Genomic DNA, 19272 nt, shown 5'->3' on the forward strand with positions numbered 1-19272 from the left:
AACTGGCTGCACAACAACCTCTTAAATGACAGCTCTAGAAGGTCTCCATCTGGAAATATCCAAAATGGTTGTTTGCTAGTATAGTAAAGCATCCAGAACAGTGGATGAGTTGCTCTGAAGTGTTAAGTAGTACTTCATTCAAATCATTTTTGATTCTTTACAACTTAGGGACATGAAATTATCTACTGGCTTCTTTAATCAAGCCTTCCAGGCCCGTCAAGAAAATTTGTCCCCCTCACCAGTTTGTAGGTGAACTTCAGATTTCCTTTTTTCTTCCAATGTTCATTGCTTTCTATTACCTAATAGAACCTTTCTAGGCATACAGAAATGTGCATTGATGACTGATCTGCGATCTTCTGATTAAGCGTTCCCATCCAAATAATTAGTTCAGAACTACCATTGCAGCAAAATAGAGAAAGAAGGTCTCACAGATTTAGATATTTTTATTCACCATGTCAGTTTATACTGTCTAGTAACTTTCACAGTTTCAGTATACACTCTTGAAGTCTGCACATGAATTGACTTTTCCGTAAGTTTTAACTCTGAATAATAACAAAAGATACGCAGGTCATCTCTTAAAATGTTTGCCTATGGGCAAAGAATAGGTAACCGGAGATTCAGCAGAATCCCAGATGCATGTAAGAGACTTGGGTCATGACCTTACATACCAACCATTCCCATATATTTTAAGGGAATGTATTCCACTGCTGTGGTGCCTGCAAGGACATCTATTGGGGGGGATGGGGGTGTTTAAAAAAATGCAACACACATAAAAAGGGAGCAAGTCTTCAATCATGTAATTGCAGCCACCATCTTGACTTGATTTCCCAGCAGATACCCTTATTTGCTAAAGATCTTGTCCTAAGATACAAACTGCCATAAATGCAGCCTGAAGCATCATTGGAAATGTCTCTTTTAAAAAGCTATTGCACAAAGCATTTCCACAAGTGTTAGTTCTGAAAAGAATGATGAACTAATTACTCTTCCACGCACATTTTACACACTAGAACAAAATCCTATTCTGCAATGTCAAAAATGGATAAGGTATTTCTGAGTTGCTGAAAGAAATGAACAGGAATGTGAAAAATGAAAGAAATGAAAAGTTGAAAATTTTCAGAATATTTAGGTTTATGGGAAGGGTTGTCCCAAACAAAAGGGTTTGTTCTTTTCCTTAGGTAGAATTTCATCCCAGTGGAAAAAAAGGTTCAATAACTTTTTCTATTTCACCACATCAAAAGTATTTTTCTTCCCATTTATTACCTGCTCCCTTCCATCCAAACAAGTCATATGGAGAAAGAATATATTAATTATAGGAAGACCTCCAACACGTAGGATTTCAATTTTGGAGTGAAGAGATTTCAATTTGAGCTAGATATAACTGCCAATCAGTGTCAACAGTGAAACATGATTTGTGATCTGTAAAACTTTGTCTAAGTACTAATAATTTTCTTGAGTTTTGTCTTTCCATGATATTGAGGAAGATGGCATCATTTCCAATGGGCTATTTATCTGGTTCTGTTTTGAACATCAGTAATACAGACTGATTCCTCAATCTTTAACATTCTTTCCAAATAGCAAAAAACCAAAAACCACTTGATTAAAAATATATATGTGAAATATATATGAAACTCCAAGTCAGATGTTTTAGTTTTATCATTACACTACATTAAATAATAATAAAAAAACCTGTCTCAGTGAAAAACAATGATTATGATTTTTTTAAAAAACAACAACACAGAAATGGCTTCTAGTCACAACTGCTGTATTTGCATTGGACATTTGCATTGATAAATGCAAGACTGATTATTGGGTTAGTTCAACATCTAATTTCTGTCTCACAAAACTTACATAAAGGTGTTTTCTTCATTTGCTTAAAAAAATATTTGAAGATTACATGTTCACAGTACTTGTTACATTACAGAGTTATGTTATACAGAGTAGCATATTATAATGCCAGATAATGTAAACCCTTGCCACACAGCAGGCATAATAAAAGAAGAGAATACAAGGAAAATATAGGCTGGTTCCTCAACTTTAAACCCTTTTTCTTTCTAAGATGCCTTGATGAGTGTATGTCAACACAGCCAATGCTACGCCTTCCTATTGTCTGTGACTGTTTATCAGGCCTGGCAGAGTGACCCCCTCATAGCCTAAACACTGATTTGTTGATTTAACGAATCTCAAAATCTGTGAATAAATATTTGTGAATATCCTAACAGAAAATTAATAGTGCAGCATGGATAGACTATCCTTATATTATTCACTTTAAACTGCAGCATAGAGGATGAACAGTTTTGTTGAATGTCTCCCATGGTCAATGAACAGTAACAGTTTATAAGGGTATTTTGTATACATATACAGCAGACTAAATAGCCATCACCATGAGTTTCTTTGGCCCTTTCCCCACACTGCTTGCTGAATAACTGGGATATCACAGAATGTTTATAAGTATTTCAATTGCTGAAGATGAAGCCAGTCATATAATGTTACATTGTCCAGCCGGTTGAAGAAAATGAAAGATCATCTGGCGTGAGAAAAAACTCACCCTTAAATCTTAAATGTTGAATCTAGATGGAGGTCAGAAAGATGGGATATTTGAAGAATGTGGGCTGAGGAAGACTCTGCAGGGGTCCTGAAAGGGCAAGACTTCCATATTTGCATTTTGAAATATACAGAGTGGATTTCACGTAGTGCTTTAGAATAATCAGCGACCATTTCTACATTATTTCTCTAGCAAGTACACTTTTTCAGCTGAATTGCATCAAGAAAACCCACGTCAGGTGTAGCACATTTTTCTTTACACAACCCTTAAGAGAACTTGCAGAGGCAGCCAAACCTTTCCTGAATCACTCAGGAACTAAAACTCAGTGCTCAAAATAGGCACTTAGAATTAAGTAGCCATCTCAAGTTTTCCCCTCCTATGAGTTAAGTGCAGGAAAACGCCACTAAAAAACCCATTCGCTTTGGCTGTATAAAAGCCCCAGGAAAAGGATCCTCGAAGTGCCCAGTCAGCAGGCTTCATTTGCAGATATTTCCATTAGAAAACGGAGGTTTATTCTTTTCGGTGATGCATGACAAACCTTTCGTTTGCAGGTACTCTTCATTCAGTTTTGGTGTGTTGCTGCTGCTGGATTTGCTTCGACTCTGATCCGGGGTAGGCTGGATAGGCAAAGACATGGCGACATCGTTCTTCACCAGGCACCCGCACACCAGGCGGAAGAAGGCCCGGCGCATTTCTTTGCTTGCCAGCGTATAGATGATGGGGTTCATGGCTGAATTGAGGACCGCTAAGGCTATGAAGCCATCTTCTTGATACAAAATCGAGCACTCTTTCACTCTGCAGGCCACGTCAATTAGCAACAAAATGAACAGGGGAGACCAGCAGGCAATGAAAACCCCAACCACAATGACAACAGTCCTGAGCAATGCCATGGACCTCTCGGAGTTATTGTGATTGGTGACATTCCGACTGCTTGACTTCACCAAGATGTAAATGCGGGCATAGAGGATTACAATGGCCACTAGGATGGCTATAAAGATGATGATGCAAAATGCCACATATTTCTTGGAGTATAGTGGTAAAATGGTGGAGCAGTCTTTTAAATTGCCAATACAGTTCCAACCAAGGATGGGTAAAGCTCCCAGAGAAACAGAGATAAGCCAGCATGTTCCAATAAGCAGGAAAACCCTGTACTTTTTATTTGCATCATAGGGCCTCATTTTGATCATGGTCAAATGCCGTTCAATGGCAATAGCTAATAAGCTGAATGTAGAAGCACCCAGAGCCACAAACATGCTGCCTTCCCGAACAAACCAGATCCTGGAAGACAAAGTCAAGGTCTTGTTTCCTGACATCAGAATGTTCACTTTGTAAACTATTCCCGCCAACAGGTCACAGAGAGCCAGGTTGCCAATAAAAAAATACATGCGGTTGTGAAATCTGTTATTCTTCCAAATGGCAATCAACACCATTAGGTTCTCCAGGATGATAAAGCCACAGATAATGAGAAGTGCAATGATAGTCAATTTTTTTTCTTTTCCACGGCTGAGCTTTCCAGTGTAATTGTAATGAAGAACTATCACTGGATCCACAGCTTCATTTTCCGGAAAGAAAAAGAAACTAGGGGATGTTGTGCTGACAATAGCCATGGCTTAACTTGAGAGAGATGCACTTCGAAAATCAAGAAACCTTTGTTCCAATTGCTTTCCACCAGGGGGAGCCCACACCACACGCTTTAGAGTGCAGTCCTTTAAAGATGTCTCCAAGCTGGTTGCATCTCAGCATCTTCAGCATTGATATCAAGGCCTTTAAAAAGCAAGTAAAAGACATGGTTAGTCAATAGCCTTAACCTTCCAAACCTCGTGTTGTACAAAGTAGAAACAGGAAACTCTCTTAAAATAGTAGAGAGCAAGCAGATTCTCAAGGCAAAGCAGATAATATCGAACAGGTGGGGCTACCATTAAAAAGGACTTTCCCTGTCAAATCCATTGCCTCTGTGCCAAAAAAGCTAACAACATTTGTATCATCACATAGGACTGGGGAACTGGGGCAAAAGCTATTACATGTTAAGGAGAAAGGACAGAATTAGTATAGGAATGAACAATTAATAGCAAACCTTACAAGCACTGAGTTTCATTGCAAACAACAACTGTGCTGGTGATGCTACAAGATAAAATATAGGTATGTGTTCATAGACACATGCAGCATTACTTTGATATTTATTGCCTGAAGTGCAGCATTAGATTATATTGCCCTCATTTCTTCCCCCTGCCACAATCCAAAGTCATGCAAATACAACCCAAAGCCTGTTAAATTAACTGAGCACGAGAGAGAGGCAACCCCACAAGCACATCTCACTTCTGGCAGTAAAAATGCATTAATGGTAAATTCAGTAACCCATCCGTTTTTGCCCTTTCATAACACCCAAAATGTGCTGCCTGAACTTGTCAGGCTCTGCCTAATTATAGAACTCATCCTGACTGCAACCTTCTGAAATGACTTCTTAAACATGCAACTTGGAATGAAATTGCAATCCAATACAAACCTTGCCTGGGAAAATGTTGCATAGAACTTGAAACAGAATTCCTTCATCTCATAGGAAAAAATGCTTCCTGGGGAACTAACCAATTTGTCTCCCTTCCATTTCTCCCTTTTGTATCTCCCCCTCCTCTGCACACTCCCTATCTGAACTCTTCTTCTACCTTTTATTAGACAACGGCACTTATAGTAGACTTTTTTTAAAAAAAATGTGCAGCATCACATGTGAGCATCCTCTGGACAGTGTTGCTATAAATCCCTGCCCAGTGATTCAGCTTTGACAGCATCACTGACTGTAATTAGAAGATGCATCTACTTCAAGGCCATCTTGTTAGTTTTTCTGTTGTATATTTTAGTCATAAGTATAGATAACAGACTGAAAGTTGTACTGTAGTTAGATTACTAAGAAAGCAGTTCAGACATACCAGATGTAGCATCTGAAGATGCCCGGTCAACAGACACCCTTCCAAGGCCTGTATTGATTCATGTCATCCAAAGAGATAGTTTACTATTTGATCACCCTACCTTTTTCACAGAGCTTTTATGGGTGGTCAGGATATAATTGTCATCTCCCATGGTTCCTTATGTTTTCAGTCTGCCCAACAACAATACTTATCTGAGCCAATTACACTAAAGCAAAGAATGAAAACACAGTAAATAAATACATTACTGAATGTGTGCAGTGGCCATGCTTTGCCTTGATGTGGTGCTTCATGCCACGGAAGCAGCACTATTGTTCTTCCTTGGCTCAGCAGTGTACTTTGCATCCAGCGCTAGAAGAAGCAGAACTATAGGAAGCTCTCACTTTGCTCTGTAGAGCAGAGGGTCATGTTGCTATGTGAAGTAACTATACTTCTTCAAACTTTGCACAGCCCGGAGAAGATGAAAGAGAGAGATGGACTATTAGGCAAGCCATTTCACTCTATGGTCATTTAAAAACTACAGCTCTACATTCTCACATTTGAAATGATTGGAGAAGAGGACGGTCTTCATCAAAAAGACAATCCTATAGCAGGTGACCTCCTTGAAGAGGACTCCATGGGCAGACCCTCCAGCTGTTCCTTCTTCTTGAAGCATTGTGGTCAACCAAGAGTGTCCAAAGGACCTGATCATGTGAGGTGGAACAGCTGTGGTGACTTCTTTAGTAGCTGTGAAAGTTTTTGACCTGGGAGCACTTCTCCCTGGTCAAAAACTCTAGTTGCTAGTGAATCAGGTCTAAAATGCTGAACCCCCAATGACATGCTTGGGAACTGATAAAGTATGCCAGGAGCCATGCTGACACAAAGTTGAGATTTTGCATTTGGAGCAGGCACTTTCCTAAGCAGTCTGACAACTTAGTCTATCCTTCTCTTGCACTGAAGGGCTTGGCAATGCCCTGTATGTTTCTAAAAGCTCTTTTCACATCATGTATTAGCTTGTTAAATAATTGAAATTAAATATGGTTATTATCTAGGTATTCTCTGCTATTATATTAGAAATTATAATTTGATGGCAGCTTGTAGAAAAGTTCTGGGATTGACTTGGGGACAACATGCAGCCCTGGCAGGGAAGTTGTCTGGCCAGCAACATGGTTGTCTGTATACAAACATCAGGGTTAAGGCCAAAAGGAGAGTGTTCACCCAATGCCAGCAAGCATGAGTCTGTCATTTTATACGTGCAGTTATTGATACTGTATTGACATTTATAATATCAAGGCAATATCAGCTGACACTATCACTGTGGCTTACCATTGCACCCTGTACAAAAGCCATGAACCAGCATCTTCCTGCTGCAATCAGGCTTCTAGCAAACACACACATTCACTTTTAAATGCTGCAAAAGCAGCAATTTCCAGTGTTTCTTGCACAGGAGGATCTGTGCGTCCACTGAGGGGGTGCCTGGCTCCCCTCCTCCCCCTCTTGGTATCCTGCTCTACGGTAGTGAGAAGATGGCCTAATTGGGCAAAGAGATCAAAAGGAGGAACTCTCCAGCTGGAGAATGTGCCAAGATGATGAGCAGAAAAGAGTCTTGCCATTTTCTTTCTTTTACCATTGCCTGAGACATCTTTATTGGGGGTGAAGAGCCAACTGTTAGAAGTGCTATAAACATACAGCACAGCAAACATCTCTGCTCCCTTGGCCTCTTAATAACCTCAAATAATTAGAACTGGCCAGTCAAGCCTTGCTTCATTTATACTGTGCATTCAGAAGATGCGGGCAACCGCAAGACTAGTCCTCTGGAAGCACAAAGGTTGGTTGCTGATAGGGAACAAGAGAAACAGTTTGAAATGGAGCAAGCAAGGCTTTTATCTCTCTCTTTCAGTCAAGTCCTGAATAAATTTTATATTCAGGATTGGCAACTGGCAGCCCTAGGATGCTATTTGCAAACTCAGAGTTGGGGGAGGGAGGGAAAGAGAACTTCAGAGAAAATGGTAAGTATGGGAAAAAAGGGACTTGCCAACAAACTACTTTGGCATGTAGATGGAAATTTTGTTTACCAGTTTGCCTCTCTTCTATGTAGTTTTTGGGGGCAGTGGAAACTCCCACCAAGGTCTTAGCTAAAAGCTTCGGTTTCCTGGATTCCAACTTGCTTTTTTCCAAGTAGCTCTTATAAGGAGACATGAGTTACTGGCTAAATCACTAGTTAACAAGTGCAACACACTTTGCTGCTATTCTTATATTTAGGCAAAGATAGCAATTTAAAATCAGAAAACTAAAGGTAGCATTATTTTTATATACAAACTATGACCAAAACTTTATAAATGCCAATTAATTGGATATAAGCCATAATAAAGACATACTTCTTTCAAGGATGTTATATATTAATTATACACAGAAGTATCTGATTCAGTAATGTATTGAAAACTATTGAAGTAAATAACACATCTGGTGATCATTGGTAACTGTGTTAAACTTTGATACATGAGTGCAAATCAGCATGTCCTATAAAGGAATTCAGTCTGAACTATTTCTTAAACCTATCCTTCTATTTCCTAAAATACAATTTCTGTACATGACTGTCAATTTAAAACAAACATTATGTGATTATTGAAAACTTTTCAATTGTTTAGGAACGTAATTAAAAGTAGTTTGTTCATTGGATTGATATCCTGGTTTTCCTCCAGTAGTCATAAGGCAGCATATATAGTGCTTCTCCTTCCAACTTTTCCCACAATTGGTTGGTAGGTAGAGCTGAGACAGTGATGGCAAATCTATGACACCTGTGTCAAAGGTGACACTCCAGCATTCACCAACACCCAACAACAACTATTCTCCCTGTTTGAGTTACCAAAGAAACTGAGTTTTATTCATATTTCATGTTTGTAATTATTTGGTGTTTCTTTATATAATACATAGCATCGCACATTATTGGACTGTATTTTTTAAAAATAGATGAATATGTAAAGAATTGTTTCTCTTTTGTTCGGGGGGGGCGGGATGACATGCCAGCAGAGTCAAGTTAGGCATTTTCCGAATTTTTGACAAGCCAAGCCCAAAAGGTTTGCCGTCACTGGGCTGAGAGAATCTGCCAGGTCCCACGTCCTTCAGGGAGCTTCTATGGCTGAGGGCTTCCCTGAACGTAGTTCAACACTAATCTCTAAGGATTTTCTGCAGGGAAATTCTGTCTCCCTCTCTGACCATCTGAGGTCAGAGAAAAATGGAAACAAATGTTACAGCTTGAAAACGCTTATAGTGGTCAGAGCGATAATACTGTTGGATTGAAGCACACACAGAAACTGGAAAGACCCCAAAAGCTATCAACACCAGAAAAACCAGTTACGGAGTACATCAGGTGCTTCACATATAGGTAAGGGAGATATCAGAATACTGGAGGATAAAGCTAATGTGGAATATTCTTTAATTTTAAAATAAAATGCCCTTCTTGGTAGCCCATGGTTTCCATGTATTGGGAGGTGGGGAATTTTGCTTGAGGTTGACCTGGAATCCATTCAATTGTCCAAGCAAAATAGAGGTTTAATACATAAAACCTCTCCACCAGTTTTCCGCAATCTGGGGCCCTCCGGATATGCTCGGATTACATTTCCAAGTATTTCCAGCCAGCAAGGAGGGCTTCAAGTTGAAGAAGCAAGGCTGATTGTTAGACCCCGACAGAATTATGGGAGAGCCTCTTATTTAAATCCTCAGTCATATAAGAACAGTTGAATATATCAGCAAAAAGAGCATATACATTATTTCACTGTGAAACGTAATCTGACTCAGTGGACTAAGGCCAAGAAAGTAACTGAGAGCCAGCGTTTCATTGTGGATAAGAGGGTTAGGTTAGATTAGGTAGACCTTGGAAAATCTCACCATCCTGCAAACTCGCTGGCTGATCTTAAGACAATCATTATCTCTGATACCAACTTATTTCACAAGGATATTGTGAAGATAAGATATGGGTTGGGAAACCATGTATGGTACTGTGAATGCTTCTGAGAAACAATAAGACCAGATAATAAGATAATCTCCATATAAAATACTAAGTGTGTACTTCCATGGCAGAACAAATCTTCATCAGATAATTGCTAAGCTATACAGTTCCATTTATACATTGATTCCCTCCTTCCTTTTTTTCTTGATAAATTCAACCGTGGAAAACCTCTCATCCAACTGCCTCTAAACTACTCCACATGGCAACATGAAAAAGTAAATAATACAAAGAGCACCAGAAAGACTGAGACCCACAAATGACATGTTTTAGACAAGAAAAAAAGCACATACGTTTCAAGTGAATATCACATATATTATATGTATTTAGTGCCAGAGTTCTTCTTTGATGCAGCCACCGGATCCAGAAAAAGGGGCAATTCTAGAATATACAAGCATGCTAGACAGATAGTGGCAGATCATACCAAGTCAGAACTTTCACATTACATCATATCAGCATGTTGGCTCCACTTTAGCTGTTATTTATTAATTTGTTGACTAATCTGTGAAAAATAATTTCATTTCTATCAAAGGAGAGTCAATTGTCCAACACCTTCAATCCTTGTCCCTGAGTGTATGGATGATCAACCTGCAGCTCTAGAGCAATGTATAAACCTAAATATTAATTTCACAATCCTTCTGTAAGAGATCTGCCACTTGAGAGAAAGTAAGAGATATTGGAAAGAAGAAAAAAATGGGATCTGAGAGGGAATAAATATCCTTACCCACTTTAGGCTATAACCAAAATTTGCTGCTTACTTCAGCCCTGTCCATCATATGTGCTTCACCAAGGCATTGTCCATTCCAGACTTGTCTTTCCCAGAAATTGGATGGGTGGGCAAAAGCTATCTTAATACTTTTTTACAGATACTCATGCCACAAGGGCCCAAGACAATAAAGCATTTCATGTAAACTTTGTGTCAAAAACAAATAGGAGGTGGATATAAGAGGAACTTGTTTCACCCTTTAAAACTTTCACACACTCACACACACAAATATCCTGGCTCTGCCTACATTTGGAGTGTAGTTCTTGAAGAAATATTGTAAAAAGCCTGCTGCACACCTTTGAGCCAATGGAACTTGGGCATTCCTGGCCGCCTCCTCCTCCTCCTCCTCCTTTATTAAACTTTTATGTTGCCCAACTCTCAACAGCTCTGATGGAAATGATTTACTGATTACTGATGGGAATAGTTAATTCAAAGGAAAGACTGTCAGGCAAAGGAGATACTCCTACTACTTTGAATATGAACCTAAGAGAGATGACATCAGTATCAGGTCCTAATCCAGTTCAAAGTCCTAATGTATATGATATGATATATCATATATATCAGAAGAGGGCTTCTAGCCTGGTGATGATGTCATCAAATAAGAGCAGCCCCCATTCCTACAGAAATCGAAAGGCTTGTGCAGACCTGGCTGTTTTGAATGGCCTTCAGGCACTGATTGATTGATCTAATATCTAATCGATATTAGATCAGTTTCAAGAACGTATCAGCATGTCTTCCCTTAGATATGCACGAGCCACATCCACAGCCAATGCATGATTGTCACCATTCTGAAAAAGTATCCCATGCATCTCTGGGTATATGTCTGGAATACTCCACATCCATGCAGTCCTCTCCCTTTGGCTTTCATCAGTAGCCTGACCATGATCAACATGTAGGCAGCATCTAGGTCAGGCTTGCACAACATATGGCCTGCGGGCCACAGGCAGCCCACCAAGCAGCCTTTGTGTGGCCCACTGGCAATTTTTAGAAAGCAATAAATTCACTGCTGCTCTGAAAGACACACCGCTGAGTGCCTCCAAGCCTCACTGCTGCTGCCAGCTCCAGTTCTGTTGCTGCTCCACTAGCTGCAGAGCAGCTGATTGGCACACCAGGTATTCCTTTGTGGCCCGCAATGATTTTTAATTGATCAGTGTGCCCCTGTCTCCTCCACGACTTGTGCAGGCCTGATCTAGGCGATGGGATTAGCAGATGTATTTCAAACCCCATTCACATATTCAATATCCATGGCTACCAAGTGACAGACTGTTAGCTGGCCTGAGGGGAAATCATGTGGGTCAACAAAGAAAATAAATAAAAAAATAAAAAAATAAAAGCAATCTGCCTAATTTCCTTATTGTTTTGCATGGCCAAGAATGGTGAAAATAGACCATGCAGGCGTTGTAAAAAGAATGCAAAATTAACTGCAGCCTCCACATTAAGTTTCATGTTCAAGAAAGCAATGAAATTACATCATCTGTAAGAAGTAAAATTGAAAGCACACCAGACAATTCATATACTGCAGCTCAGTATCACTGGGATATACCAGCAAAATTAGGGTGATTTATTTAGATTATCTGGGGTTTTAGATTTATGTAAATATTTGTGAAGCTGTGCATATGTATGAACTGGCTGTTTAAAGAAACAAGTTCTCATGTTCCTGAAGACTAGCTGAAGTAATATCCTTTCCAGATGGCGGATGCATTGAAATTGGATCCCTACAAGAGCAAGATTGTGGGAAAGTGAGTCAATAAGAGAAGCAGTCCTTTTACCTTTCAACATTATTCCCATAAGTCAGAACACAGAGTCAGTCATGAAATCATGAATGGATGAGGAGTGTCCCTGCCAGGGACTCCAGATGCTGTCCCCTGATGCCTCCCAGATTCTTTCCTTGTCCTTCACTTCAGAGAGAGAGGAAGAGGAAGAGGAAGAGCAAGAGTGAGTGTGAACATGAGAGTGAGTAAGTGAGCTCTGTGCTCACTTTGCAAACGATTTGGAGAAGTGCTTCAGATTTTGCACGAACTCAACACTTCTTCTACTTGTTAAAACCATGATCCCATATGAGCCTGAAAAAAGATACAGCTGCTTTATTTAGTATCAGCAAGGTGCTGTATTTATGTTTATGTGAGATCCAGCTCTGTGTTCATTTTATTTCAGGCTACATCCCTCTGATCTAGCTACAATGCCTGGCAGAGCAGTCCACAAATGAAATAACAGCTAAACATGCTGAATATGATGTAATGTGCATATTCTCACCTTGCGTGAACAGCAACTGTCTGCCCAGCATATTTCTGCTTGTCTGATAAAATACATGACATTTGAGTATGACATGACATTTCAGATTGATGAGTTGATCTTGAAAACAGTAGCAAACCACTTCCTTCCGGTTGCAATTTAGTTTATTATATAACAAGTTTTAGAATGCAAAATCCATTTGTATGATGAGGGAGGGAGGGAGGGTCCTGATGTGGGTGGTCACAGAAATTGTTTAAATAAAATAAATACTTGGATTGTCCTTTCTTCTAGATCAAGAATGCATATTAGATTAAGTCCTCTTGCACAGAGTACATATAAGTGATGTTCACTTGAAATATGCAGGAGTTTTGAATCTTCAGTTTTAATTGCCTGAAAAAAAGTGTGGCTGCTTTAATTAGCAGCCGAGAAGTGCTGTCCTGGTATGAGATCTGAATCACTTCTTCCAAACACTTTTTGGAAGTTCATATATGCAGCTTTATGTCTGAAATGAGAAGAGGACTTAAATGTGGTCTGTCTGGAACAAGAAATAAATTGTGTTTCTTTAGTAATTAATTATGTAAGAAAGGAGTTTAACTGCTTGTATTAGATACTGTAGTTCAATTTTACTTTAAACCTTTTCTAAGGGCTCCACCTTCTTTCTGGACCTGACCTGCCCACTTCTGGAATTCAACTATTGGCTTGACAGAAGTTGCACACTCCTCTGTAAGCAAATGGTATTTGTTTGATTATGGATTGGATGGTTGGTCATATTTTATGACCACACTTTGCTGAATTTACCATTATTTTAGGATTGCATCTCATATTCTAGAGCTCTTATTTTCTTCCATTATATTTTCAATAGAATTTTTTTTGTATTGTCGAAGGCTTTCACGGGCGGAGTACGATGGCTGATGTGGGTCTTCCAGGCTGTGTGGCTGTGTTCTGGAAGTTTTGGCTCCTAACGTTTCACCAGCATCTGTGACCAGTGGTCACAGATGCTGGCGAAACGTTAGGAACCAAAACTCCCAGAACACGGCCACACAGCCTGGAAGACCCACATCACAATTTTTTTTTTGTTTTTTGTTTTTGTTTTTAGAAGCCATGGCTCTGTAGAGATCTCATCATTTCAAAGACTTGGCTATTTCCTAGAAATTGTTTTTCCTTCCTTATATTCCAGATTTTTAAATCTCAGCATTGTCTGTTTCTTTAGAGCTATTTAATATGGCCATTTTAAAATCCTGTTGAAGTTATAATGAATTCCACCCACTTCTGTGAGTTTCTTCAGATCCCACTCCCAGAGGAGGTCCATTAATGTCCTGAAAACACATTAACCTGAAAGCACAGGAAGTGAATACAAAGAGTGTTGGACTAGGACCAGGAGGCTGGGGTTCAAGCCCATCCCTCCTGAGTCGTTTGAGGCCAGTCATACTCTCCCAGTCCAACCTACATACAGAGATATTGGAGGGGATCATGCTAGTTATATTACCTTGAGCTGTCCTGGAGGAAAGGTGGGATATAAATCCAGTAAATAAGAACTTTAAGTAAATAAATGCACAAGCAGACTCCACAATAGTGAAGGAGAAAAATGCCTGCTGGCTTAAAACACAATGCTATAAACCAATTTTCCCCAGTCTGGCACTCTCCCACCATTCCCAGTCTTATCCAACTTTGGGCAGGTGTCAGATTGGGGACGGCTGATCTGAAGTGCAGTGCAACGACCCCACGCTCACCTTCCCTGTGGCTTTGGTTGTTTGTTTGTTTTCCCCAAAGGCCAGCAGCCCGATCGGGTCATCAGCATGTCGGATCATCAGAAGCTGGAGAGACCAAGTGGACCTCCGCTAACCCAGATACCGGCTGGCTCTTTGGTCTCGTCCCGCACAAACGCGCCGCCGAGGAAGCTGCTTCGCATTAAGTCAAGCAGGGCGAGGGTCCCACCACAACTTTTTAAAAAGGGGAGGAGTCTTCAGCCCCCACCCCAATCCCCCAGAACATAACGTGTTTGGAAATCAGTGATGATGAGCTGAGGTTCGCTTAGAATCAGTGTCCAGCACAGCCCAATTGTGCAGGGCCAACACAATAGTGGGTCTACAGAAGTGCAGAAAGAGGACAACGATCGAGGCCAGACGCCTTCGGATCCTCCTTTTGCCGTTTTCTCGACGCCGGGTCTGTAAACCGTCCCACCCCACTCCCGTCTCGAGCCGATCGCTTTCGAGCAAACTAGCGAGCAAATCGCACGGCTATTGCTTTCTGGGCTTCAGGCTTTGCGGATGATTGCCCTGTCCCACTTCGCTCGCCCTCAGTCCCGTTAACCTTAAGATTGCCTCATCCGTCCCATCTGATTCCCAAATGACACGCGCTAATTCGGATTATAGGATGCGAGCCCGAAAACGCCGCCGCAGCGAAGCGCGTCCCAGCCCCCTCGCCCTCAGCCGCGAGTTGCGTGGACTTCGCGCTCACCTCGCATCCGCTCATCGCCCATCTTGCCCGGATTTTGCCGGACGCGCCTCATCCTGGCTCGACGCTGGAGCCACGCGTCCTGCTCTGCCGCGTCCCACTTTCGTGGCCAAAGTTCCCGCTAGCCAAGAGCGCAGCCGCGCTGGATGCTCAGCGGCTCCCGATCGCGCCGTCCCGCCGAAAAGGAGAAAACTCCGCAGGCCGATTGAGAGCAGATGCCTCCACCTCCTCCTCCTCCGCCGCCGCCGCCGCCGCCGCCGCCTCCTCTTGGCCTCGCGGGGCTCCTCCCGCCGAACTCCCCTCGGCGACGAGTCCTGGTTCACACGCGCCGCCACATCCTCCTCTGTTTCCCGCTGGGCTGCCTCTACATTCCTTCTCCGCCGAGCCCGCGGTCCTCCAACGCACCTCCCACGGCCGCCCTCAGCTCCGCGCACTTGCCAACTGCGCCTCTCCAAGCCCGGCTGCCAAGGCCGGATCCACTTAGCGGGAAAGGGGTCCCGCAGTTCTTCGGCGAACAGGGGTCAGGCCTGCAAAGGTGGCCCATTTCTGGCGGATGGGTGCGCCCAGGCACCTTTCGCTGAGGAGGACCTCAGCTGAATCCCTTGAGTCAATGGGCGCAGGGTTGCAAATGAATGGAAGGAGGAAGAGAGTTCTTGCTTTGCTCTCAGTCACTTGGTGGTTTTATTTAAGAGCACGGGGTGGGGGAGGCCTTTGGACATATTTATAAAATAGTTCCCACTCTTGCTTTGGGAAATGAATGTAATAACAAAGGAAACAAACAAATAAATAAACCCCTCCAGAAGAGTGTAATGTTATATCTGCTGAAAGTATTCTCATTCTGTGTATTTTCTGAGAAGTAGTCTTTGGTCTCCCCCTCACTGGCTTTCTCTAGGCTTGTCATCACGTCCTCCAGCTGTGTGTAGCACAAGACTGAGAACCTCTTTGTCACCATGTCACTTTGTCACTGTGGCCTTACTCTTATCTCCACCCCACAGCTAAGGCTGCTTAAGTCACCCTTAACAGTTTTTGGTTTTAAAGTAGTGTCCCCTCTTCTGACACATTTTTTTCCTGGGGACACCATCTAGGCTGCTTCACCAATGCTGAGGTTGCTGATGTTGTCAGGGTGTGAGATCAGTAGCATCCACCACAAACAATGATGATACCCAAATCATGACACAGATGCAATGATGTCATCACACAAATGCTGTGATTACATCCTTGCAACATGATTTCTGACATAAGTATGGAAACTGAAGCATATGTATGATGACATCATCATGCACGTTTCATCATTTGCCTCCAGCAGTGTCCAGGGGGGCAAGGGAAGGTCAGGCTGATGAAAGCAGCATCACAGTCTCACCCCTTTTCTATGTGATTTGTGACATCACACTCATGCCTTAGAGCAGGGTTCCTCAATCTTGGCAACTTTAAGACAGGTGGACTTCAACTTTCAGAATTCCCCAGCCACCTTCTGGGAGTTGAAGTCCACCCGTCTTAAAATTGCCAAGGTTGAGGAACCCTGCCTTAGAGGGTTGAAGTCTGAAGCCTGACACTGCGATGCCATTCTCACAAAATCTGTGAGAGTTTGCAGATACCATTGTTTTCTCCCCCTTGTCCCCCGCAGATCACCATGGTTGGGATCTGATCTGCCCAGTTCCCATTGCCCCTTTCTGTGCACTCTTTCATGGCCATTTTGCCTTGGGCTGCAGGAGAGACTGGATACCAACTTCCACAGAGGCAGCCAGCCGCCTGCATAATGTCTGGCTAAAGCTCCTGTTCGGGTTTCACACACAGTAGACCTGCTTTTTAAAACGTGTGTTGCACAGAAAGGAGATGGTCTCAATCCCTGCTGTGGAAATGGCCAAAGTAAAAAAACAAAACAAAAAGCACAATCACCCTGAATGAGATTTCTCGCTCTCTGAGATCTTGGCCTCTTCTCCAATTCTCCGCCTCATCTGTGATGAAAAGGGACAGTATGTGGGGTGTGGGAAAGGAAAAGGTTGTTGAGAGGACGAATCATGTGTAATCATTTTGTGTACACTACGGTGACGGCAGTTGCATGCATGCATGGATTCATTCATTCATTTCTTTATTTTACTTTTTGTTCTGTGGTTTGGGAGTAGGAGGGGACTCGTTCCAGACAGGCAGCTGATGAGTTGCAGGGGCCAGAGCAAGATCTGAACTCCGGAAGTGGGGAAAGGAAAGAAGCCACAGAAGATTTGTGGTTCAGGGAGAAAAGGCTGGGCATCTCAAGACCCTCCATCCTTGGGAAAATCCCAGGACAGGCTTCTGTTCTGCTTTCCATCTCAGATAGGACCCCTTGAATTGAGGGATCTTCCCTTGTCTCGCTGTCTCTCTCTCCAACAAAGAACAAGAGAGAGGGAGGGAGGGAGGGAGGGAGGGAGAAAAAGAAGTACATGAGCACAAGGAAGAGAATAATGGGCAAGGAGAAGGAAAGTCCCTCATTTATTTCCTCTGAGCTGCTCCAATGATGGCTGAAGAACCTTGAGGCATCTGTCCCTTGGCCAGAAATACACTTTTAGATCAAATTCCAGCTGGGGTTTTGCAGCATTTGTCCTTTAGTTTTCCAGTCTCCTCCACCAACCCTTTCATTTCTCTCCACCTCCCACCACTGAAATCATTTGAGCTACTCTGGTGATTCTCCATTCCATGTGTATGGGTGAGGAGGGGGGGAGCATCTGAGAAAAAGTTGAGGACTCTGGTATGAAATGGAAAGGAATGTTGTAAGTAGGGGCACTGGGAAAGTACCTCCCACTTAACCCCACAGCCCCTCCTCCATATCTGTGATCTGCCAGCTGGGCTATTTTGGACATGGCTTTATTACGCTCATCCAGAACTGTGAAAGTCAGGCAACTTGAAAGGTGGGTAAACCCACAGTTCCAAGCATCTGCGTACATTTACCCAACCAGCCCCACCACATATTAAGGAGCACAACTGGTGGTTGTTTTTCCAGCTGGCAAGTAATGCTCAGTGGGAGGGGAAATAGAACTCCAGGAATCCACAAGTCACTGTCCTACATTAGAACAGTAAAGACAGCAGCAATCATCAGCAGAAGCAGAATGGGGGCTGGCAATGAAGCCAGTGGAATTTGTGCTGGCACGCTTTTCTGCCAATGCAAGGACCGACGGATTGCCCTTTAATGTGGCAGTCTTTACTTTCTCAGCTTTGTTTTCACCCACTCCTCCTTTCTGAATTTCCTATGAACTAATTCCTATGAGCTCAGCCTGGGCCTGGAACCTAAACTTGGTTAGGATGGGAAAAAGACCATATAGGGATTCCAGCACTGTAGACTGAGAAGTTGAAAAGGCCTCCAGGTTGTATCCATGAAGCTATTGATGTCAATTCCACTGTAGGATGGTTACATTTTTTTTACATAAATTTTATGTATGTAACCCAAAGAGCCTCTGTGAAAATGGCCACTGAATTCTAATTTCTTACATAACAAACAGGGGAAATGATTTTATGATTATATCTAATTAAAGATTTAACTGGATTGTGTTTAAATCAGATTTAACATTTGTCCTGGTCCTACCCACTTCTTTGACCGCACTCTACTCATATTTTGGACTGTGCTTTTCCCATCATGTAATCCTCAGCCAGGAAGAGCCAATCACCTTCTTACTATAAACATGTCTCCAGGTCCAGCAGCTGTAATTAGACACGTGTGAATCTGGTTTGGTGGTTGCTCTGCAGGTATGCTATTTTAAATGGCAGTTGGAAAAACATGAGACAAAATTTGGGTCTGAAAATTATCGCACAAACACAAAAAGGATACATATGTCTTAAAACTGTATGGAGGTAGGGATATTTTAAAATAGCCATAATCATTTTGGGTTTTTGTGTGTTTTCCAGATATTGGCATTCCTCTACTTCCTGTCATCATGGCTTGCATTTAGTGAAATGTCTCCAGGGCCCAAAAGGGGCAGCACAGACACTATGTGCGAAACTGTTATTTGATATGTTTGCAACAGATACTTCAGAGAAAAGCAAAAAAAAACCCTGTTAGTTTCTGACCTTTTCCCCACAAGTACAGTCTCAGGAGAGGTCAAGCTGACCAGAGCAGAGATGCTGAATAAGAACATAGAATTCTGGGTAAGTAAGTAAATGAATTCCAGGCACATTGACAATAATACCAGAATAGGCAGTTCAAAAAGATGCACAATTTGTTGGTCTGGCTTCATGGCATTAGTTGCTTTGAAATGCTTGAATAAGTCAAGTGAAGTTGCTTTGGAAGAATGGTAGTAATGTATGGACCTGCTAGGGTATTGAATACACCAATTATGCAGCAAGCCTTTTCATATTCCACCAGCTCCCTGCTAAGTATGAGCATGCTGCATGTTTGTCAACTTTTAAC

General features: G+C 42.1%; 1 protein-coding gene across 1 annotated transcript; it reads right to left on the bottom strand.

Moving 5' to 3' along the window:
• Positions 1–334: 334 nt before the first annotated feature.
• Positions 335–15547, bottom strand: S1PR3 (sphingosine-1-phosphate receptor 3). The gene is made up of 2 exons (XM_007436899.3): positions 14901–15547; positions 335–4306 (listed from the first exon to the last, which is right to left on the bottom strand). The coding sequence occupies exon 2, from the start codon at positions 4147–4149 to the stop codon at positions 3019–3021; it is 1131 nt and encodes a 376-aa protein (XP_007436961.1). The 5' UTR covers positions 4150–4306; positions 14901–15547; the 3' UTR covers positions 335–3018.
• Positions 15548–19272: the final 3725 nt, after the last annotated feature.

This window comes from Python bivittatus, unplaced genomic scaffold (assembly GCF_059951505.1).
Source record: "Python bivittatus isolate LINGU-HERP-01145 unplaced genomic scaffold, Pbiv_v1 ctg000850_np1212, whole genome shotgun sequence".
NCBI lineage: Eukaryota > Metazoa > Chordata > Lepidosauria > Squamata > Pythonidae > Python > Python bivittatus.